Here is a 24,336-nt window from a genome sequence, read left to right on the forward strand (position 1 = left end):
CTCTATCTTCTTCTTTTTTACTCATTCAGAGTAAAAATTAAAAGTTTTTTTGGTTTTTTCCCTCTGTGGATAGTTTGTAAATCTCTTATTGAGAACATCACTGCATTATTCATTCCTATTCCCAAATATATAAATCTGCTGTTAGTGAGAAGGGAAACTGTAGCTTTCTCTAAACATTTAGAGAGGATGCTGGATAGACAGTGAACTTTCAAATAGCTATATATCACCCTGCAAAAACCATCACATCATCAATAGGAAACAAGAGTGATGTAGGCCTTTTATGCAAATACAGTAAAAAAGTCTTCTGAACAAGCTGAAGTGCTTAAAAAGATAATTTACTATAATAACCATAGAGACATTATTTTCTGCTTCTCAGCTGAACCTGTATTTACTCAGCCAAGTACACAATTTCAGATCTTGCCAAGGTACAAAAACTGTCAACAGCATTATAAATCACCTATCACACTAATGGGTTTAAAACGTGATAAGGTGGGCAATGTAGATGTAATTATAGTATGTTAAAAATATATCATGCATTGGAAAGATGAATAATTCTGTAGTGTAGATCTAGTGACTGTTTTTATTAAAAAGGTGATCTCTGTAGCTCTGTTTCAATTCTTTAAAAGACCTCAGACTTACATCTTTTAGGTTTGAATAACAAATTTCCTCTTTAAAGTATGGATAATCAGGCAAATCCTATATTGCTTCCTTATTCTCAGACACAAGGTACACCATCTTTAGCTGGCATAGCCTACTGTATCTCCATTGAAGCTGGAATAATATTAATCTATGATCTAAATAATCTAGACTTTCTGATGCTATATTTCAACCTTTGTGCTCAATAGTTGTTCCTTCTATTAAAACAAAAATAAAACAACCCAAATGCATTCTGTTGAAATATGATATACAATACCACTTTGTTAAAGACTTAAAGCATACCTTCAGCTGTGTTAATGTTGTCTCTTATAATGTATATTTGTCTTGTCAAATAAGCAGACTTAGGCATTTCAAGAACTTTCTTTTTTTTTGTTTTGCTTATTTGGGTTTTTAACCTAATCAAATCAGAAAATTACATTCAGCAACAACTTCTATACTTTGGTCCTCACTCTAGGACTCTGAATTGCTCAGGTTTACTTTTTCTGTAATGTACTTGCCTCCATTTCTATTTACTGAAATATCTCACATTACACATGTGTTCCTTCAAAATATTTCTTTAGATTTTTTTTTCGTTATATCTTTCTCCTTAGCATCTGCCACCAATTTAGTATAAACTCTGTATAGGAGGTTTAATTTACATTTCAGATCAGAACAATTCAGATAAGAACATAAAATAATATTGAATTTATATCAGAGTGCTGCATCCAGTCCTATAGCCCTCAGCACAGGAAGGACACGGAGCCAGTACAGAGGACTGGAACATTTCTCCTATGAGAACAGGCTAAGAAGTTTGGGATTGTTCAGCTTACAGAAAAGAATCTCTAAACACCTTATTGTGGCATTTCAATACTGCAACTTAAAAAAAAAAAAAAAAGTGAAGGGGAGCTTTTTACAAGGGTCTGTAGCAATGAGAAGGGGTAATGGCTTTAAACTGAAGGACAATAAATTTACACTACATATAAGGAAGGAATTTTTCAGAATGAGAGTTGTGAAACACTGGACCAGGTCACCCAGAGATGTGATGGATGTCCCATCTCTGGAAGCACTCAAGGGCAAGTTTGAGCAACCTGAGTTAAAGATGTCCCTGCTCATTGCAGGAGGCTTTGACTAAATGATCTTTAAAGTCTCTTCCAACTCAATCTATTCTATTATCCCGTGATCAATCTTTATGTCACCCATCCAAATTTGGACTGTTGCCTCAGTGCATTGACATTTATCTTTACCCCAGGCTCATAAACTACTATCTTACTCTCAATCCACAATCCTTGTATCTAAATAATTAGACCAAATTTGCCAAGGAATATTTTCTAAAACTTAAAAAAGCTCCACCTCCTCTCTGGAACCCAAGAGTGATGTTCAAGTGTCTTCCAGAGAACAGAGGGACCTGCAAGTATGTATTTTTTATACAGGCTAGGTAGGATGCTCTTTCTGTAATCTGCCCTCTCTTCTGGGTATCTCTGTGAATGTTCTGTATTATTTCATATTTCACTTAGGATGAGTGAAAAAGGATCAAGCTATATGAAATTTCTATGTTCCAGGCATGGAAATTGTTTTGCATATTCTCCTAGCAACCTGCTGTAGTTTTTATGTGAACCAGATTTTTTACTGAGACATATAAAGGGCACTTTGACCAACAACAAAACAAAGAAAGAAACAAAACCTTCCCAAGAGAATAAGAGACTCTTTGAAAGAGAGGTCTGAAGAAGACTTTGCCAAGAGATGAATCGTTATGACCATATTTCTATCTAAATCCTAAATGCAGCTAAGGGAAAGGACAGATAATCTATTAAATAGTCAAAAGTCTAATTGCATGTTCCAGAATAATGAGTTCATTTAGGAGCCAAGGTTATTAAAATACATCTCAAACAAATTTAAAGACATTCTGTTAAAAGTAACTCAACTAAAGACTGTGCTTAACCAATAGCTGCAGAAGGACTTTCAGAAAGGACTATTCCAAAGTGTCCTTAAATTATTAGTTGCATTCTAAACCAGGAGAGGTAAAATTTTAACTTCATATTTAACATTTGACTGTGTATAAATCATGCAGTAGTAGACAACGGCACTAAGTCATAAGCTGACTGTGGTCTGTGGAAATTTTTCTGATCTTTTCAAAAAGCTTTAAATTCAGCTCCATGTAAATAAATTATGATAGCTGGTAAATTTTCAGAATAAGCATAATAATGTTTACTTGAACTGGAAAATTTTCCTATTATGGTTTGTATTCCCTCAGTCTATGAAGCTGGGACAGTACCTAATGAACCTAGGTGTTTTACTTTGGCTGCTTTACCTATTGGGCATGTATGTCTTTATGTTGGAAAGGTTATGTTGCTTTCCCAAAAAAGGAAATAGTTTTCTAGAGCATTGGCCCATGATATAGTGTAAATATGCCTAACCACTTACACCTAATCAAAATGTAATCAGACTTAGTTCACGATGAATTCCAGTCTTGGAATTGTTATCTCCAACCCCAATAAATTCTTATTTTACTTAGAAAACCACAAAGATCTAGCACTATACCTAGATTTGTCTGCCTGCACAGTTCTACACAGGTCCAAGGGAAAATAAGGAAACATTCTGAATCCATGGAAACCTATAAAATGGTTCCAATAAATATTACTGTAAGTGGATTTAAGGTATTTGAAAATAAATAAATAAATGTAAAGTTCTGGGAAGTGGAATAAAACATGTAAGTTTTATGGGCTTTCAATGTCTGCACCAGGCTTGTCACTCTTTGATCACTTTAGGATACATGGAAAGAGCTGAGAATTTTAGAGGTCTCTACTCATATGACACTTTTTGGACTGAGTTCAGGATGAGACAAATTATACAACAGCAGTGGAATTTTTCATGACCTATAATGCAATAGCATGCATGTAAAAGCCAACATTTCAGAGAGTGAACCTTAACTGCCCATGCTCTGCCAAAGAGGATATTTTTGAAAGTTCCTACTAGCTTCTTGGTTTGAATGGTTGAAAGTAATGGTTCTGTGATTATTTCTGCATGTGCACACACATGTACAAATGCAATAAATCTAATTGGGTGTTACAACTGCCTTCAAATTCAGGGAACCAAGAAACATATAAAATAATGGTCTTGAGTTATAGTGTCAAAAAATTACTTTGGAGAAAAAACATTAAAAAATAATTATGATACAATCCAGTACTTGTGCACTGAAGAGAAGTGTTATGTCATGTATTCTTTTTGTTTGATAAACTTATTACCATGCAACATAGGAAATTAAAAATGTTTACTGAAGATCATCTCTATACACTCTTTATTAGCACACTGGTTGTTAATATAGTTTCTGAAAAAAAAAAAAAGAAGAATATTGAGAGTTGAAGTACAAAAATAGACTAGAGCAGACTACAAAAATAGACAAAAGAAGATATCATAAAACTAAAAATATATCAATCATAAGAGCAGCCACAGTTGGAGGGAATACAAATTCTGTTTTATAGATTAAAATGTTTTGATGAATTAAAAATGAAATATACTAGAAATGCTGGCTTTACTGTGCTATGCAATGCAGAATGGAACTGTGAGTTATATTCTTTTTAAGAACCCTCAGGGACAAGGACATATGTCATAAAGTCAGACTTAATTGTACATAAGCCTCTAAATTATTTTGTTTTGTTGAAAATCTTTGCTTTGTGCAGGGTAGAAGCACACCATATATGCACGTAAAGCCAGAAATGTATTGATGATGTAACTGAAATATTAAAATTCATATAATTTTCCTGGCAAATCCAGGAAATGGATTTGCCAGAAAATGAGAAAATGAGTGGAAATGCAGAAAATGCTGCAGAAAATGAGTGGAAATGCAGTTTCAGCATAATTTATAGTTTCTGTCCCTTTTTATGATATTATTCTCACCCTTTTCCCTTCTCCTCCAGATCTTAAGGTCAGTGGTTTCATAGGGCTCCTGTTGGAGGCAGTGTTGCAGAATCTATATTCTTTCACTGGAAGGAATGTGACATTCATTCTGATGGTTTCTTCTTCCTCTCCAGGATCCACTTAGTGTCCTTTCTATTTGTCCACTTACACATTTTTTTCCATTGGACTGCAGTTCTATTTTAGATCTTAATTAACATTTTATGATGGGTCTAGAGTATTTTAAATAAAATTTCTCTGTGCTTTTTGTGAGCCTTCAGATCAGTTTTGTCCAGCTAGAGGTCATCATTCTTTAACTGGGCACTGCTGAGTTGCCTGTTGTTATGGGGTCTCTGTTACCTCGTTCACAGGGGTTCCAGGATGAGAGAAGAGACGAGAAAGTTGACTCCATGTATTAGAAGGCTTGATTTATTATTATCTGATAGATAATATATAAAAACTATACTAAAAGAATAGAGAGAAGGATTTCACTACCATGCTAAGCTAAGAATAGAAAAGAATGTAAAAACAAATGTCTTCTCCCAGACCGAGACCGGCTGGACAGGTGAACTGTGATAGGCTCTTAATTGGAAACAGCATGAGGAGGCCAATCAGAGATTTTCTCTGTTGCATTCCACAGCAGCAGATAAGAATTGTTTACAGTTTGTTCCTGAGGCCTCTCAGCTTCTCAGGAGGGGAAAAATCCTAAAGAAGGATTTTTCATAAAACATGTCTGTGAAAGGGTCTCCCATCTCTGATCACTGCAGTGTTCCTCACATTACATCCTATGTCTCTGTTCTCAAGGTCTCTTGTTATGGTACCAGCCGTGTATTTTTATTGCATTAGACTAGCAAATGCAATCGAACTTATAACATCTACTTGTTCTTATTTATTTAAATCTATGGTTATTCCATATAAAGGTAAAAAAACTAAAGCAAATCAGAAGAAAAACACTATTGTCACAATTAGGCCAAGTAAAACATCATTGCAAGGAGGTCTGATGACCCTCAGTTCTTGCAAAATCAGTGCAAAGTTCATAGTGTATTACTAGAAAAGACAGTGTTGTTCTGCAGGGCTATGGGGAAAAAAACCCTCAGATTCCTTTTAGAATTTATATTGAATCTGCCACCCTTCTTTCTTCTGGTCCCAAAGTCCATTTAAAAGATTCCTCACTCTACTGATGTTTTTTCAACAGTGTCGCATTTTAGTCTTTTTAGAACTCATTGGTGAATTTTACCTGAATTAGGTTATCTGTGGTTATGTATTTAAATATACATATACAATATAAGTGTACAAGTTTATTATCAGGTACAGACATAAGTACACTAAATTATCTGTTTCTTAGCAGGCTGGTACAAACCCCAGAGCTAAGCAGTTGTTTTAGCTAATCATGGATTCTAAGCTAACAAATACACAGATGAGAAGCAAGGTATATTCTTTCAGGTTTAGTGTGTTAATGCAATTGTATGTCTCATTCCACAGTACACAGACTGTGGAAGTTGGAAGCTGCATAAAAGGAACATGGAGAAATTATGTGTGTGTGTATGGATGGAGTTAAAAAAGTTAAATATAAGATGGAAATTAAAAGAGCAAGAATCAAGGAGGACAAGAAAGTTTCCTTTAAATATATTGGTAGTAAAGGAAAATTAAGGAAAAGAATTAAACAATTTAACTTTTAAGAACACATCCTTAGATAAATAATGTGTAAGATCATTTACAAAAAAAACATAGTTCAACAGTAGTTAATAAGTAGTCTTTAATCAAATTTTTTTCCCTCCTCCTAATGTTTTAAAATTTCCTTATTTTCCCCTTTCTTCTTTGGGCCTGCTGAACCTATTCCTGATAGAAGAATAACATGCTTAATTGTGCACAAAAATCTTGTTTGAGTTCTCTAAGTACTGCATTTCTCAATTACTCAGCCCTTACTCACTATGAAGTGATAATTAGGCATTAAAAACTAAGTGGATTACTGTGGAGATCTCTCCTGATATCCATTTATCACTTAATCAGACTTTAATACCATAAATTATGCATTTCTCAGCAGTATTCAGATTCCAATAAATTCTGTAACAGTTTGAATTTATTAGGTTTTCTTGACCTCATTGTGGCAGGGAAAAGTCATAAAATTTGCTTAAAGGATACAGCCACTATAAGAATTTCAGATTTACAGCAAAATAATTCTTGAGGAGTGTTGGGTTGCACTAATATTTATTCATAAGGGTTTCTTGGACAAGACAATCCCATCCTCATGAATAAACATGAAAAAATTGATCCAAAATACATATTGAGTTGAAATTTTTTTCCCAGCTTTTTTTTTCTCTCCTGATTTTGCCTTCCAAACCTCATTAAGAAAAACAAAACAAATGAAACCCCACAATTCTTACAAGATTACAACTTTCTTAGCACACCCAGTAGCTTTGGGAATGAAAATCTCTATTTATGTGTTAGCATGCCTTTTTGCCAGCCACTATTACAGGAAAAGTGGCTTTCTAAAAATATTCATCATGATGAAATCTTCCAAGAAATGCAGATACTTTGGGTTACCATTAGAGACAATATGAACAGAGCAAATGAGAGTCTTGTATATGGAAGGTCAAGTTACCCATAGTTTCTCATGGAATATTACATATAATAATAATAAATAGCAAGAAATATTTATTTTTCTATTTTCCCATGTTCTCTATTAATACATGTTATTAAAAAAAATTAACTCAGTAAGCATTATAAATTAGAGTAAAATACAATCTTGGCTGTTAAAAATTTGAGAGATGTGTGTGATTTTTAACTGAGAACTGAAAGGACAGAATAAATGTTAAAAATCCTTAAAAGGATGCCTGTCAACCTCTATGTAAAAACATGAGATTGCATTTGTGGTTTAGCACTTGTTGGCCCAAAATAGAGATTTTTGGCCAGAAAATCGCAGCATATTCCTGCTTGAATTTACAGAAGTCCATAAGAAGCAGTCTTCAGGTCTTAATTTGGAACTCCATTCCAGTATACTAAAAGTGAATGAAATTGGCAGAAAATACTGGGGAGACATAGTCAATTCTTACCAAATTTTATCCTATTAGTTTGTGTTTTCCTGATGTCTCTGGCTTTAGATCAAAAGGACAGATGATTAAAAATTTTAAAACAATTTCATTATTGGAAGTATATTTATTTCCTTTTTTTTTTTTGATATATGAAGAACTTCAAATAAAATACTAACTTGTGATTCAAAATTTTACAGGACATATTATCTGATTTAAGAAATTGTCTGCATTTCTTGTATATTCCTTCCAAACATTTTTCTCCTGTACAGCTCTTCTATGTTTTCTGCTCAAGCTATAATGCAAAGTAACACTGATTGCAAACAAGTTGGTAGTAAAAAAATCAGTAATTTATACTTATTTTATTTTCTGAAGTTTTCAAAATAGCTCAGAACTCCTGCACCTTCTTCTACTTTTCTCAGCAGTAAAGATTTTTCTCTCTTTTCTCTATTCTTTTTATTTTCTAAATTTGGAAACTGCCTCCCCCTCCTCCCCCTCTGCCCCCTATTCCAAATTCTGGCTGTAAAAATAGCAAATTAAAAAACAAAAAAATCAAGGAAAATGAAACAACTAACAAAGAAAAAAATCAAGAATGTATATACAAAATTCATGAAATTGTTTCCAGTACTGAAAAGAATAAAAAGTGAAAGTGCTTTGTTTTTCTCAAATTTAGTTATTTTTGAAGGCTAATGGTAAACCTGATGGTCTCCCTTTTTTGATTCATATCACATTCCATGAGATCCATTTCTCTTCAGTACATTTTTTTAGAACTGTCCAGTTAAAAGTTTAATTATTTCTTCCTGTTGGGCTAAAAGCAGTTTTCAGCTAAATGAGCAAGTTTTATAGTGAATCACACTAAAGGTTACCTCAGATAAATGTGGAATAACCTTTTCCTAGCCAAAAGAGAGATCAGGAAATATATAATGATATACGTATGTAATAGGGCAATATCCTTTCCATCTGTTTCATTTAATTATTTCCAGGAAAATCCCCCCTCTTCAGCTTTGTATCCCTTTCTGGATACATCCTAAATTTTTTCAACTGCTGAAAAAGTATTTTTGGTTTCACTATTTTTTTAAAACACTGAAATCTAATTTTTTATATGTATTAGTGGAGTGAAAAAGAGTCTGAAAACGTACACAAGATCTTTAACCAATATTCCAGAGATCCTATTTAAAGAAAGTTATCCTATCAATATTTCTAATTCAAGTTACTATGTTTTCTTAAGAACGTGATATTAATTCCTAATCATTTTAGGACTTTTTTTTTCCTATTTCAGGAGAATTCTGTGAGGTGCAAATTGACAACTGTGGTTCCAATTCATGTGAAAATGGAGGAACATGTATTGGATATGAAGATCATTTTAAGTGCAATTGCCCTATAGGTGAGCCATTGGTAATTTTTTAAAACAAAACAAATAAAACTTCATCCAAATATTTATGTTAAGAAATAGTGACATAAAAATAGCACTGTATGTCAACAAGTGCAGTGAGCATTTTTATGAAGAAAAGCACTTTTTCTCCTTGTTCACAAAATAAAACTGCCAAATAACTCTACTAGAGTGGTGTTAACTGCTAACACCCTGAACAGACATAATGTCAATATTCTGAATGAACTGTGATTAAACATTCTCTTTGTTGTGCAGGTTTTGAAGGTGAAAGATGTGAACTCGATATTGATGCCTGCTTATTCAACAATATAAGCTGTGCCCCAGGAGCACTGTGTGTGGATAAATCTCACGGATTTAATTACACATGTTTATCACCATGTATTGGAAACACAAAGGTAGGATAAAGCTGTATATTCCCCCAGCATTTTTTGGGAAATCAAACAACTTATTTTAATAGCAGTGAGCTGATGAAGTCTCATTTTGCATGGGTTTCCTAAATGTAGTACTCATTTTGATATATTCTCATGCTAATTTTCCTTTTTCCTGTGGAACATATGCATGCAAAAGTGCATGATCTGACTAGTCTGGTCACTATCCAACAATCCATGTAATGTCTGAGCTCTGCCTTTCTTGTTCTTTAAAGGTTTTGTCACTGATGTCTCCTTCTGTCTCCTACTTGCTGCTGCTGTATTCTCAAACTTGAAGAACTTTAGGCAAAATCTCTTTGCAAATTTTGATATGTTTAAACGTTACCAGATAGAAGGCTGATAGTACAGCAATGCACAGAAATAATTATAGAAGTTTCATTTCCATTACAAACAAAAATAAACTATATTCAACAACAAAAAGGCCAGGCTAATTACACTTCAATGGGAGATGAAAATGCAGCTAGAAAAAAAATTTATATTTGCCTTGCAAGTTACTCTGCAATGCTCACAACATATGGGAATGACAACTACTTTTGCACTTTCAAAGTTTTGTAGAAGATATGTATTTGTTGTATCCTTCTCACAATCATTTATGGCCTTTTGAATTACATTTGGTCAGAATTCATTCATATCAGGGTGGACTATGAGATTTTTGTATGGGTTAAACCAAAATACTGTTGCACTTTTTTATTTTGATAGGTATTTTAAAAGCTCTGTACATAATGCTATATAATCTACAAAACAAGTACACAAGGATGATAATGAGTGTTTTACAGGCTTTATTGATTCTTTATATTGAAATATATTAACCATAAAAATATACTATGCATGGTAGGCAACATATTTACAAAGAACAATCAATATTTATGTCACCTTGAAGTCATGAGTAGACACTTATCAGTGAACATGAAATATAGCACTGAAAAATGCACTGGACCAAAGGTTTATCCTTAAATTGTTCAGCATCTGGTAAATTTTAACATTTTTATGATTTAAAATGTCATACTGAGTGCAAATTTATTGGCAAGTACATGGCATAACATCATAATGGTGCAATCATCATTATGGCTAGTTAGCATGGGAAGTGATGGTGTGCCAAGGATGCTGACAGGAGCTAGTAAAACATTTTACTGTAATAGTCACTAAAAATCCCTCAGACATATTAATTTATTCATACAAAGTTTTCAAATACCAGTATAAATGTCATATGGGAAGAAAAGTAATTATACATATATATGTATCAATATACACTCATAGTATGAGATGCTTGATTTGGGCATAATGTGAATAATTAGTAAATTTTCTAATGGGAAAAAGAATAGGAAATAAAATAATGGATTTATATACCTGAATTTTTCCTATTTTCTTAGCTTACAGATCATTAAAATGATTATAATTTCCCTCTTGGGAAAAACAAAAGGCTGTATTATTCAAACAAATATTTTAGTACATTTCTGAAATACTGTAAGAAAAATTTCAAAATAAAGATTAGTATTAGTCAATAAATTTCATTATTTAGCATTTAATTCCTAATTCATTTGTTGTGGATAGAAAATACGTATACATTTTTGAATCCTTTCATTTATTTACATTTTTAATGGTATCTGTTATGCTGAACTGCTTTACCTCTGTGTCCTCAGCAAAATAGATTAAAAAGAATGCTACTATTTGTAATATTTTCTTATTGAACAAAAAAAGATGTAATTAATTTGGGCTCTTCTATCTCTGTATAAATATATAATTACATTAATGCATTAGGGTTTGTTTTTTTCTTTCCCAGCCCAACAAGAAGTACACTACAGTTTTCTTTCTTTTTTTTCAAAGAAGTAATAAAAAAAAAAATTGAGGTGAACAGATTAAGAGGGGATATCTTCCTTCAAAGTTTAAAATCTAATCTTAACTTTGTAATTAAGATAATGCTTGCTTGCTCTGGACCAAGAATTATAAAAGAACTCTAAATAAATCAAATTTTTGTCATCTTTAAATTAGTGACTTCCAACGGGACCAAATTTAACTACTTTGTGTTACAATGCCTTTTTTCCTGTATTCTACTCAGGTAGACATGAAAGGAATAAAGAAAATATCTCATTTTTCAATTTGAGTATTCAAAGTATACTAAAAGTTTTAATATTTTTATTAACGGGAGCTCATAGAAAATTGATGAGATCACTCATAATAACAAATAATTGTAGTGCAATATGGTAGGCCTAAGTAACAGAATCACAGAACCATAAAACATCACAGGTTGGAAGGGATCTCATAAGATCATCTAGTCTAATACTGCATGGAAAAGAAAGCCTTGGTTAGATTATAAAGCACATTTTGAAAACCTCCAGTGAAAGAGGCACCGCATCCCTGAATAGTTTACATACACAGTTAAGTCTACCTGTAACCCAAATAGTCACAAATGAGGAGGCCTTCTAAGATGTTCTGGGCCCCTCACTTCAAGAAAGATATTGAGTTGTCAGAGGGTGTCCAGAAAAAGGCAACAGAGCTGGTGAAGGGTCTGAAAAGTAAATCTTATGTGGGGCAGCTGAAGCTGTTTAGGCTGCAGAGTCTCAGGGAAAACCTTCTCACTCTTTACAACTTCATGGAAGGAGGTTGTAGCCACGTGGGGGGCTGCTGTTATTGTATTGCAAAGGTTCCATATTACAAGAGTTTTGTACCTCTTTGATGCTTTTCATAGGCAACTCCTCTAAGCATTGACTCTTCCTTCTTCTCACAGTAGCCAACTGACTCCAGTTCCCCCTAGATGAACCAATCCCCTCTTTTACAACACTCTTCTTATTGGCTACAGCTGTTGCCTGTTAAAGTCAGGCCTGTTCCTAATCCCTAATAATTGGCTCAGATGCAACTCCTTAGGGGTAAGATTATTTTCTATATTACCTTTTTTTTCTTATATTGTATCCCTGTAAGGGGTCGGCCTCTTCTCCCAAGCAACCAGTGACAGGACAACAGGACACAGCCTCAAGCTGTGCCAGAGGAAGTTAAGGTTGGTTACCAAGAAGAATTTCTCCACAGAAAGGGCTGTTAAACTTTGGGCTCCACCACCTCCCTCTGCCCAGGGAGGTGGTGGATTCACTGTCCCTGGAGGTGCTTAAGAAACAAGTGGATGTGAGACTTAATGTTACACTTGAGCTGACATGGTGGTGCTTGATCAAGGGTCAGATTCAATGATCCTGAACATCTTTTTCAGCCTCAATTCTATGATTCTATGTGTGATTACTTTTAGTGGGTACAACTCCATCTTAGTTAAGAATTTTATTGCTTCCCTAAAAACACCTATTTTTCAAGATTCTGTCAGCAATCTTAAAAAATCATTGTTTTCTTCAGTTCTTACAATGAAAAATTCTAAAGTGCAACCATAAACTATGGGAACTGCAAGATGTTGACCAATAGTTATTGTTTTTTTTAAAGGAAATTAGGAATAGGAATTAAAAACTACTTTACTTTTTTTTTTCATTTTCTTTTAAGTTTAAAGATGTAAACAGACCTCCTTAGCAGACATCAACTTGGTTTGTCAAAAATAATTTCCATATGACTTAGGAATTAAGCCACATGTGGAAGTTCCTCTCAGTGTCTATCCACAGCTTTATCATACTGAAATTTAAGGAACTCCTTTTGCATATTTTACTTGAAAATGTTCTCTTTTTATGAGCCATGATCCCATGTTGCACTTGCAGCCAAGACCATAGTTCCCACTTTTTCAGTGGAAATATCTAATATGCTCAGTATATATTTAGTGTTTAGAGGAGCTGCCAATACCATGTTCTGGTCCTTATATGCAATTTTATTGTTTCCTCATCTGTAAAAGTAAGGCAGATTCTGTTTTCAATATTTTTAAGACAAACATTTTATCTACTTGCTTAGTGTACCACCAGTCCAGGAAAGACTATAGGTCAGATTAAATGAAATTGCACATCTGGAAAAATTTGAATACTCGGGGACAATTGACTTTGCAATAATAAAAACCAATAACTAATAATAAAATAGTATAAAAGACTATAGTAAAATGGTATGCTTGGGGGAAAATACACATATATGTGTGGTTTTTTGGCTATGTAAAATGCAGTTTCATTCAATCTGAAGAGAATTCCATGAAATGTAAGATGAAAGAGACATTGGAAATAATGACTGCTGCCTTATCTTGAGCATTTGACAGCACGTGATACTTGGAGAAGAAACAGACATATAGTTATATCCCTCAATTCCTGCAAAGGAAAGATAGGAGAAGAATAAAATCCTCTAAGGTCCAATTACATTTCCTAGCTGAAATAAAGTCTACTGGTTGATTTTGGAAGAAAGTGATTCTTACATTTTATCACGACTGCATAAAAAGGCAAAGTGTTCGAGTACTTGCTGAAGAGAGAAGTATGGTGGTCAGACTGACAAGAATAGACCTGTTTATGGTCTGTTGAAACATAAGATTTGTTTTTAAATAAATTCCATGACTTTCATTTCAATTTAAATCTTTAGATTGTGCTAACATCTTAAAAGATAGCACCTTTCTTCACAGTACAAAGTATCTAAATGACATAAGAATAAATTACGCATAATGTGGCAATATTGAAATATTTGTCTTAATGGCATAAGGTTTTCTGGATGGTTTTCTTGAGTATGAGCTAATTTGACTTATTTGAGCTTTGAGAAAATAGTATGCATCTGGATAAAATCCAGCAAAAACATAAATAGAAAAGTAAGAAAACACATTTAAAAAACAACAAAACAAAACAACAATTCCCATACCACAGAAGGGTTTTTTTTTTTTTTGCATTTATGTTGAACTGCATTTTCCTTAAATATGTTGTTATAATGAACAAGTATCCCAATGTAAGTCCAAAATTCAGTACAGGGAGCATAACAAAAATCTCTTCATTTTAAGGTCAATTTAAAACTTAATCAAAGACAAATGAATATTAAAATATTTCTGCCAAGGACTGTTATTATTACAAATCTTTATGACATTTTAAAGAGATTCAGACTCAATCAAACTGAAGTACTAGTGCATTAAGTCATCTTCTAGACACCATTTTCTTTAAAAACCAATTGATTAGAAGGAGGGGTCTTAATTGCTTTGAAATGAATATGTAGTTATCTGTCTTCATTCAGCAAAATTTTCATAGAAATGAAAATGGAACCTAAAAAGTAAAATGAGGAAAGGAGCATTAATTCAGACTCATAATTTTCTGTAATTTTTGAAGAATACAGGAAATAGTGATTTAGTAAGTAATATTAGGAATTAAAAGCAAAAATGAAAAAAGCTATTCCAGTCTAAAAATTTATCAGTCTTTCTGCAAATTGAAAATGAAGCAGCTTCTGATTTTCCCACGGCATAGATGTAATTTATAAACATTCAAGGATAGATTGAATCAGCATTATAATTAAAATGAAAAAAAATCAGTCTTTTCCTGATAGACACATATTTAGCTAAATTATACAACATAGGAACAATTTCTCTACTCTTTCAATGAAAAAATAATAGTCTAGGTCACTATTGTCCCTCCTAAAACAAGCACATTTTAAGGGCAGTTGTAAAAATGGTACTGTTAAATTAAAACATAAATGCATTTTACCAACTAAACAATAAATTGATATATCGATTTAATAACACTCTTTTTTCTAGGTTCTTGGAGATGTATCTTTTTTATACTACAACATAAAAAGATTAAATAACCATATTTATGACCAATGGCTTATTCCATTAAACTTTGGGAAAAAGTCCAATATGTAAAGAAAAATCTCTTTATGTATGTGGTGGGTTGACCCAGGCTACATGCCAGGTGCCCATCAAAGCCACTCCATCAGTGCCCTCTGCAACTGGACAGGGGAGAGAAAATTGATTATAAGTTGAGATAAGGGCAGGGAGATGTCACTTAATGATTATCATGCAAAGGAGATTTCACTTACGGAAATTAGTTGAATTTATTACTAACAAAATCAGAGCAGGATAATTAGAAGTAAAACAAATCTTAAAAGAACCTCCCCCCTTCTTTTCTCCTTCCTGGGTTTAATTTTGTTCTCAATTTTCTACCTCCTCTTCCCTACAGTGGTGCAGGGATATGAGGAATGGGAGTTATGGTCAGTTCATCACATGTCGGTTTTGCCACTGTTTCCTCCTCAGGGAGAGGAGTTCTTCTCCTTCCATAGTAGGGTCCTTCCCATGGGAGACAGTCCTCCACAAACTTTCCCAGTGTGAGCCCTTCACAAGGGCCACAGTTCTTCCTGATCTGTTACAGCGTGGGTTTCTCAGGTCTCCCATAGGGTCACAACCTTCTTTTGGGCATCCACCTGCTCTGGTGTGGATCTTCTCCCAGGGCTGCAGGTGGGTCTCTGCATCCCCCATGGATCTCCAAGGGCTGCAGGGGCACAGCTGCCTCACCATGGGCTGCACCAGGGGCTGCAGGGGATCTCAGCTCTGGCACCTGGAGCACCTCCTGCCCCTCCCTCTGCACTGCCCTTGGAGTCTGGAGAGCTGCTCCTCTCACATGTTCTCTCTCTGCTCTTCTCTGGCTGAACTTCTGTGAAATAAGTGTTTTCCTTCTTCCTAACTCTGTTGCCCCTAGGCTCTACCACTGTCACTGATGGGCTTGACCTTGGCCAGTAGTGTGTCCATCCTGGAGCTGGCTGGCATCTGTTAGGCATGGGAGCAGCTTCTGGCAGTTTCTCAGAGAAAACAGCTCTATAGCACTCCCTCTACTATCAGAACTTGACCATGCAAACCTAACACAGTGTATTTGTAATTCTTATCTTCAGGTGTGTGCAAATGGAGGTAGTTGCTTCTATGATGAAGAAAATCAGAGATCTCACTGTGTCTGTGCTCTTGGATGGACTGGAAACACATGCCTTGAGAATATTAATGACTGTGAGACAAACCAGTGCCAACATGGAGCCACATGTGAAGATGGAATTAGCAAATACAGGTACTAATGTGTTGCTGTCTGTGCAAGCCTTCATAAAATGTTTTATGCCATATGAAGATATTTTGACTTTTGGAAAGAATTACAAAGGGCGTTGTTAGTGCAGTAATATAATTTTCATGTCAAAAAATGACACGGAATACAAATTTTCATAAAGGATGTGCATTTGGTAAAACTGTGTATTCTGAAGTGTTGCAGGAAGGAATCACAAATATTCCTCTTTGCTGGTTTAAGAAGTTGAACCAACTATGCAGAATCTCACATAAACAAATAATCATTTTTTTTAAATGGCAAACAGTTTTTGAGCCTGGACTCTGTCATAAAGTGTCCTATAAAAGTTTGAATGATAATTTATTATCATTTCAGTTATTAAAAGAAACATAAACTATGTGTTCTCCTTAGTGAGCTGTAACATGCTGTAGATATTTTAAAAAGATTTTATAAAATATGGTGAAAAAACGAATGGGAAAAGTTTTCTTCAATAAACAGAATTCAGCTGTTCTTATCAGACTTGAATTATTATTTTTCCTCTACAAAATCCAGAATAAATAAAGCTTCTCCATAATATCTGTGAACGTATTTTGAAAGACATTATTCTGTGCTGTGCCATGCCCTACTTAGAAGCACTGTGATTAGTATGCTTTAATGTTTCTACTTAGAAAAGATTGCAATTGTACACAAAATAAAAATAGAAGCAATTAAAGGTGTCTTCAATTTCACTTCTGTTTTCCAAGTATCTTCTGTGAAAATACTTGAAATCACCAAATAGGCACAAAAATAGCGAAAAGTGATTGATTCTCAGTATATCAGAGTTAAAGGAGTTTTTGTCAAAGAATCCTTACAAAGTAAACATCCTTTCTTTTTTCCACTTTGCAATCAACTCTTGTATCAAATTACTGGACCATATTTTGGCACCTTATTTAACTGTTAAATCTGTGGCTTTCCTTTCCTTATCAGGAAAATAATTCTGATAGAAGTACAAAGCTATGTTTACTTTACAAAATCCACTAGCATTTACTGAGAAATTAGTAGTTCTGAAGATATCTGCTAATAAAGAACTTTTGATTTTAACTTGCTAATCCAGATTCAATTTACGGAGAGAAAGCACTTAATTCTTACTTTTTCAGTTATTGAAAGACAAATTAAATTGACAAATCAGTCTGTTTATCTGAGGAGAAGGAAAATACACCATTAAGATCTGAATCTCAGATGGTCAGTTTTGTTAGTAGAGAACTGGACCTCAAAAGAACACAACTGGTTAGTTTGTCAAGACAAAGTGTATCATGTTTACTCTATAATATCTGCTCTGTTGGGAGAGCATGGTTGTTTCTCAATGACAGTGAAGCATTTTTTAAAATACCTAAATTATGCTTGCCCTAAAAATAATGATGGTTTCCAAGCTATTGTTAGCAAGTGAAACAAAAACAATTTCCCCTTTCCATTACATGATTAAAAACAAAAGAATACAAGAGGAAATGCGAACATAAGTGCACGCACATTTTCTAAAGACTTGTAATTGCATTTCTGTCCCAAAATGGGCATAATTTTTTATCAAAGGATTTACCAAGAGCTGTATTTGATGCAAAATAGTTTCAGAAGACATAAGAGAATTGTCAGTAGAATATATGGAGAATCAAATGTTTAAGTGTCATTAAGAACTCTACAGAGATCCATTTTCTAAAACTATTACAGCCATTCAAAATCTCTCTAACTGAGTGCAGAAGATAAAGATATGCCAAAATTTTATATTTATTAGATTTTATTTACATAAAATTACCATAAAACTCTAGACCTTTCTCCTAGTTAAGAAATCTTAAATTTTAAATTATTAAAATTTTGTCATAATGTATTTTTCTAATGGTAGCTTGATATAGTAATGCTAACACTAGGAAATCATAGAAAATACCCAAATTTGATTCAAGAACATCCCCCTCCTGTCAGATCTCATTTTGCAATCCATCTTTTTTTTTTTTTTCCCAGATAAGAAAATAGCTGTCAACTGAAGGAAAAGTTTTTAGCTTTTTGTCTCCTTACCATGGCACGTTCTTTTTCTCTTCCCATTTTGAAAAACTGTTCCAGACTGTAGTGTCACCTAGAGGTATATTTATGTATATGCACTCCTTTGAGTTCAGATTGGGGAATTGTTCTAAGTGAAGGAGGGGGAGTTTTAAACTTTTATACAGTGTAATTCTCAGCAAGGTTGTATACTAAGATCCCCATAATTACAATAAGAAGTCTTAAGAATTTTACTCCTTTGGTTTAGTGAGCCTTCTCTTACAACTAAAGTGACCCCAATCACAGTGACACAAACCCTGTAATTAATTCAAATTAATTGTTGCACTGCCAGCTGAGTCTGTGCTGTTTGCGATATCATGGAGTAAGTCAATCAGCATGTGTTTAAAATGATAACTTCAAAGAATTGCTGCTCTTGCCACTGGGTTGATGGTGTAGCTGTCAATATGAATGTGGCAGATACCATACAATAGAGTAATTGCATCCACATGCCAAAAGAATCTCTTGACCTTTGGTTACATATACGTGAGAGAAAAAATGACAGATAAGATTCATTACCTCAGTAAATAGAAAATGTTTCTAGATTAAAAAGAAAATAACAATGATTTTTCTCTTCTAAGGAACCTGCATTGTTTGATTATGTCCTGTGTAGGAGAAGAGAGAGAACTGATTTAATATGCCTCAATGAGAAGCATTTAATGAATAATTTAAATGAAAGAGATCTTTGAGGAGTATAACCTCCTGTTTTGAAACCCAAGGGGAAATTTATTACTCTGATTTCTTCATGCTTGTAAATTTTTTTCTTTTTAACATAACATTTTGGACAACCAAGATCCTAACTGAAATAAGACAATAACAGTGGGTACTTTACTATTGTCTATTCAGTGGAAAGGAACAACAGAGTGAAAAGACACAATTTAAAACTCGGTATAGTTTCCATTACCTGTCATGTTTCCCATTTCTTCAGTCCAGTGTGTTCAGATGAAATCCTACATTTATCACAACCCCAGAAAAGCCCAGCAAGCTTGAATGTTGAAAATTGCAGGATTTACCACTGTTTAAAAAGTCATGATGAACTAATATATTTATAAAATGTATTATATTTAATAGCTATACCTCTGACATCAGCATTTCATTATTTTCCATGCAGGAAAATGTCTCATTAGGAAATTAAGTTTGGTGTATGGTAAAACTTGAATTGCCAACACATTCTTCAGTATTCAGTATTCAAATTTCAGTGCACACAATTAAATAATTAACTAATCTCAGCACAAAAGAGTAAAGGGATGAATTGTTGTTTAAAAGGCTTTAGAATATGAAATACTTCTTTGCATGATGCCAGCAAGATTGAGAAAAGTAAACATAATTTAGATAATTTTTGAGTATCACAAAATTCAAAGTTTCTATTATTTTATTCATCCTTGACGTTTTCCATTTTCTTCCAGCTGGGTAAATTGAGCTGTTTGATTAGAATATTTTTTGTATCTAATTTTCTTTCTACAAGTTGATTTATCCTATACCATATATGCAATTTGACTGCAGGACCTAGTTGACAGTGCCATATAAAGTTAGTAATGTGATATACACAGTTTTCTGCAGCAATAATAGGCTTCTTCCATTAGAGAAAGAGGAGAAATACGTTTCCTCATTTCTACAACTCCAGAAGGTGGGTGGATATATGTCACAATTTCTTAGGGAATACTTCTGTAATAAGTTATACAGCAGCTTTTCCATAGAGAATAGAGATGCATATTAAATGTCAAAGTGAAACTAAATAACCTTTTCGACCACTTATGTGCATACACTTCACTTTTCAATGGCAAAAAGGGATAATTAATACTGAACAGGCCATCCCAGAGCTGAAGATGGAGCAGGAGAGGGAGGAGTTACTGGCTCCAGCACAGGGAGTGACACCCAGACAGGCCATGGAGAGACTGAGCCCCTCCACTGAGATGCCAGTGCACAGCCAGGTCATCCCTCTGATAAGGACAAAATATAAGTCCCCTGAGCTAGAAATATACTTGCAAATAGAAATTCTGGAATTGTATGTGTCTGTATACAATTTTATTTCTTTTTTATTGTAGAGAAACATTTATGCTTCAAAGCAAAGAAGACTGAAAATCAATCCATGCCTCAAAGCTTCTGATATCATGCTCAGTATTTTAGTACTACTGAAGATAATAAAAATAAACTGAATTATAATAAAAGTAAAAATTATTATTATTAATAATAATAATTTTTGTAATAATAATAATATTAACAATAATAATGATAATAATAGTACAGCACTTAAGTACACTGGTATAGGAGATGACCCATACTCAATTAAAAGACATCCAGGTATAATTTCACCAGGAAAAACAAAATGCATTTCATTCTTAGCTGGTTTTGATTTCTTCAAACACCAAAGCACTGAAAAATAAGGTATTTATTACATCATTGCTTGTAGTATGGAATCAGAAGTATGAAACCTAAACTAGAAGATTCTACATCACATCTGTTTCTGTGTAGCTCTTCTGTGGTCTCTGAAGATAAGCTATACAACTAGTAAGAATCAGGAAAGGACAGAAAATGCTTCATCCTTGTGTTTTTGTTGAGGAGAGCTCTAAAATAAATTTTCTATTCAATGCTAATGATATTAGCCACATATTCAAAGAATGATTAAATAGTTACATTTTTACAGTGCACACACTAATTTTTACTGTAAAAAAGAAAGGAAATAAATTGATTAACTACACCACAAAAGTTAATATGAGTGGTTGTTTACCATATTATTCTAGATAGATTCAGAAAATGTGCAACTAAAGGTAGCTAAAAGCACACCTGCTTTTAGTGTTTATGCATAATGAAATTTTATGCAAGTCAAAATTTATATTTAGCTATAAATGTAATTGTCTAACACCACCTGCAGCCAAGCCCAATGCAGTCACTCACTCACTCCTGCACCAGCAGGATGGAGAAGAGAATTGGAAGTGTAAAAGTTAGAAAACTCATGGGTTGAGATAAAGACAGTTTAATTGGAAATGCAAAAGCCATGCACACAAGCAAAGCAAAACAAGGAATGAATTCACTGCTTCCCATGGGCAGGCAGGTGTTCAGCCATCTCTAGGAGAGCAGGGCCCCATCACACATAACAGCTACTTCAGAAGACAAATGCCATGAGTCAAAATGTCCCTCATTTTTCCTCCTTCCCTGCACTTGATATACTGAGCATGATGTCCCATGGTCTGGAATATCCCTTAGGTCAGTTTGGGTCACCTGTCCTGGCTGTGTCTCCTCCCAACCTCTCATGCAGCCCCAGCTTCCTCGCCAATTTGGCAGTGCAAAACGCAGAAAAGGCTTTGTAAGCCCTGTGTAAGCCCTGCTCAGCAGTAACAAAAACATCTCTATGTTTGCAACTCTGTTTCCAGCATAAATCCAAAACAGTGTATTAAAACCGAGAGGATGAGTACTAGCCACTGTGAAGATTAACTCTACACCTTCCAAAATCAGCACAGTAAAGTATGTCTGATATTTTTGTGTACTCCATTCCCTTAAAAATGAGAAACAGAATTGGCTGAGGCTCTCAAGAGAAGGTAGAGATTTCTCATTTACTAAGAAGTGACTGAGGCTGGAAGAGAGAATACAACAGCTATATATACTTGAGTCATTACTGCAGTAGCAATGGATGTGTAGAGCAAAAATGGTAGTGCTGAAGGGCTCACAACCACACTGAATGAGATATGGAGGTGTGAAAGTACTTCACTTCTTACTTCAAGCAAGCTCTATTTTGGTCCATGGACTAAAAGCCCATTAGCAGTTGGTGTCCATTAGCTGTACTCAAAGTCACACAGCTCCTGATTTAGTTTCCATATGTCTGCCATAGAAAATGCAGGCACTGTAAACAAGGACAGAAGCAAAGAGCCACATGAGCATTCACCTATGTTAAAAATCAAGGGAAAAATACTCTTTCTGCCAGATGGCTCAGTAGAGAAAATTTCTATAATCAAGGCTTCTTTAACTTGTTAGTTCTTTCCATCTTCTGGATAGCATCTCTGTGGGTCAAGAATATGTATTATAGTAAAATTACCTCACGTGTGAGGACACCTCTGAACATGACAAGGAGAGGATCAATTAAAGAATATATTGCCAAGTACAAGGAATTTTCTAATTTTATGAGATGTGGGTCAGCTATGAGATAATCCAGATTTGTTTTCATTCATACAGCAAAAGAAAACAAAAAAGTAGAAAGGGTAACCATGAAAAAGTCATCTCCAGCCTTACAGGGTTTACATGTCTGTCTTAATTTTGGATGAAAATACTCTGAACTATTTCTATGAAATATACTGAAAAATATCTGTAGTATTCTATAGATACTTTTTCTTTGGTTAGACAGAAATTGTAGCTTTTGTTGCCAACAATAAAGCGCTTTTGTACTGATTTTATATCCAAACAGGTTGTAGTATTGTTTATTCCTAGAGATACTGTAGCAGCTAAACTTTTTTTCAGAAAAAAGCCATTAAAATGCAAAATACTTATAAGAGTTTTGTCTTTCAATGATTTCATCTGAAGCTTAATATGAATATAGCTCTTAGTTTTTCCAATGTAAATGGCTAAGATTTTTAATTATTACTAGCAGTGCATGTGAAATGAAGTTACTTAGTGACTAATTAAAGGTAAGGAAAGAAGATTGAAAAATAATTGTGATTCATTTGTGGGTAAAGGCAGAGTATTTTATTGTTTACAATACTCTGCCTTTACATTACCCATAAATGAATCACAATTTTTAGTGATAATTGACCTATATATTCCAGGCTAGTGATTTAGTTGGATTTTTTTCCCTCTCCTCTCCTCTCATTTCAATAACAGGTGCATATGTCCCCTTGGTTACACTGGCACATTTTGTGAACTTGATATAGACAACTGCATTGGAAACCAGTGCTCTCAATATGGATTCTGCCAGGACCACTTGCATAATTACAGCTGTTACTGTGTGCCTGGATATGAAGGACCCTTCTGTGAAGTTGAAGTTAATGAATGCTCAAGTTCACCTTGCAAAAATGGAGCTACTTGTATGGATTTAAGTGGCCACTTTTCTTGTCATTGTACTGCTGGGTTCACAGGTAAGTTTTGTCCTTTTGAAATGCCTTGTACTATAGATGTGTTTGTCCCACTCTAAGTAAGCAATATTTATGTGACTGTTTAATTACAATTATATATAAATATGCATACATTTGTGTGGAGTTTTAACTTAATTGACATTGAAATTCTTATGTTGTCCCTCCTAACAGCTCCCCAGCTGACCTTCCCTCCACTAAATGTACAATTCTGAGTATTAGCTTTGATTCTGATGGGAAAAAAAATCAATGTCGTTCCAAAATACAATTTTAATTGCATCATTTTAATTTCACAGTTATGCAGTCTTATATGTTATGGCTCAAGTCATACACAGGCTGATAACAAATATTTTGGTACAGAACATGAAAATGTGAGCTTGAGAAGAATGAGATCAGCAGTACCATCTCTTTGCATGTGTAGCATATAATCAGATATATTTGAGTGAGTTGTTCAGATTTCCCTTCTATACAGTGGAGGGAGATAGGGCATCTGTCTGTCCTAAACATCTTTTCTAGGAAGAGATGGGCTGTAGATTTTTGCATTGTATTAGATAAATTCTACAGAACCTGATGTTCTGATTTCTTTTGGTACTAATTTCTCTTTTGCATGAATAATAGTAATATTCAGACTACATGTGGGAGACGGAAAATAATTTTGAATACAGTAATACCAAAGAGTTGCATTTCCAGCCTTTAGTCTATATCATCAAGAACAGGCAATTAATGCTCCAAATGCCTCTCTATTTACAATCTGTGGTATCACTAACAAAGGCAAAAATAAATAGCACGGTGTCATTTGTACTAACTGAACATTAACTTACAGCTTCTTCTTCCAAGTTGCTGAGGGCTTTTGCCCTAGCCCAAAGAGTGTGTGTAGTACTAGATTTTTAAGTCCCAGTTAAATCATTGCAATACTAAGTAAAATTAATTTCAACA

General features: G+C 34.1%; 1 protein-coding gene across 1 annotated transcript in view; it reads left to right on the forward strand.

Moving 5' to 3' along the window:
* The window catches only part of EYS (eyes shut homolog), a 700,331-nt gene that overhangs the window by 66,692 nt on the left and 609,303 nt on the right, over positions 1-24,336 (forward strand). Inside the window, exons 7-10 of the mRNA XM_050973021.1 lie at positions 8,836-8,940; positions 9,202-9,341; positions 16,128-16,294; positions 23,153-23,406. Coding sequence (XP_050828978.1) covers positions 8,836-8,940; positions 9,202-9,341; positions 16,128-16,294; positions 23,153-23,406 — 666 coding nt within the window. The remainder of the gene's footprint in view (positions 1-8,835; positions 8,941-9,201; positions 9,342-16,127; positions 16,295-23,152; positions 23,407-24,336) is intronic.

Source organism: Serinus canaria, chromosome 3, assembly GCF_022539315.1.
Source record: "Serinus canaria isolate serCan28SL12 chromosome 3, serCan2020, whole genome shotgun sequence".
Taxonomy (NCBI): Eukaryota; Metazoa; Chordata; class Aves; order Passeriformes; family Fringillidae; genus Serinus; species Serinus canaria.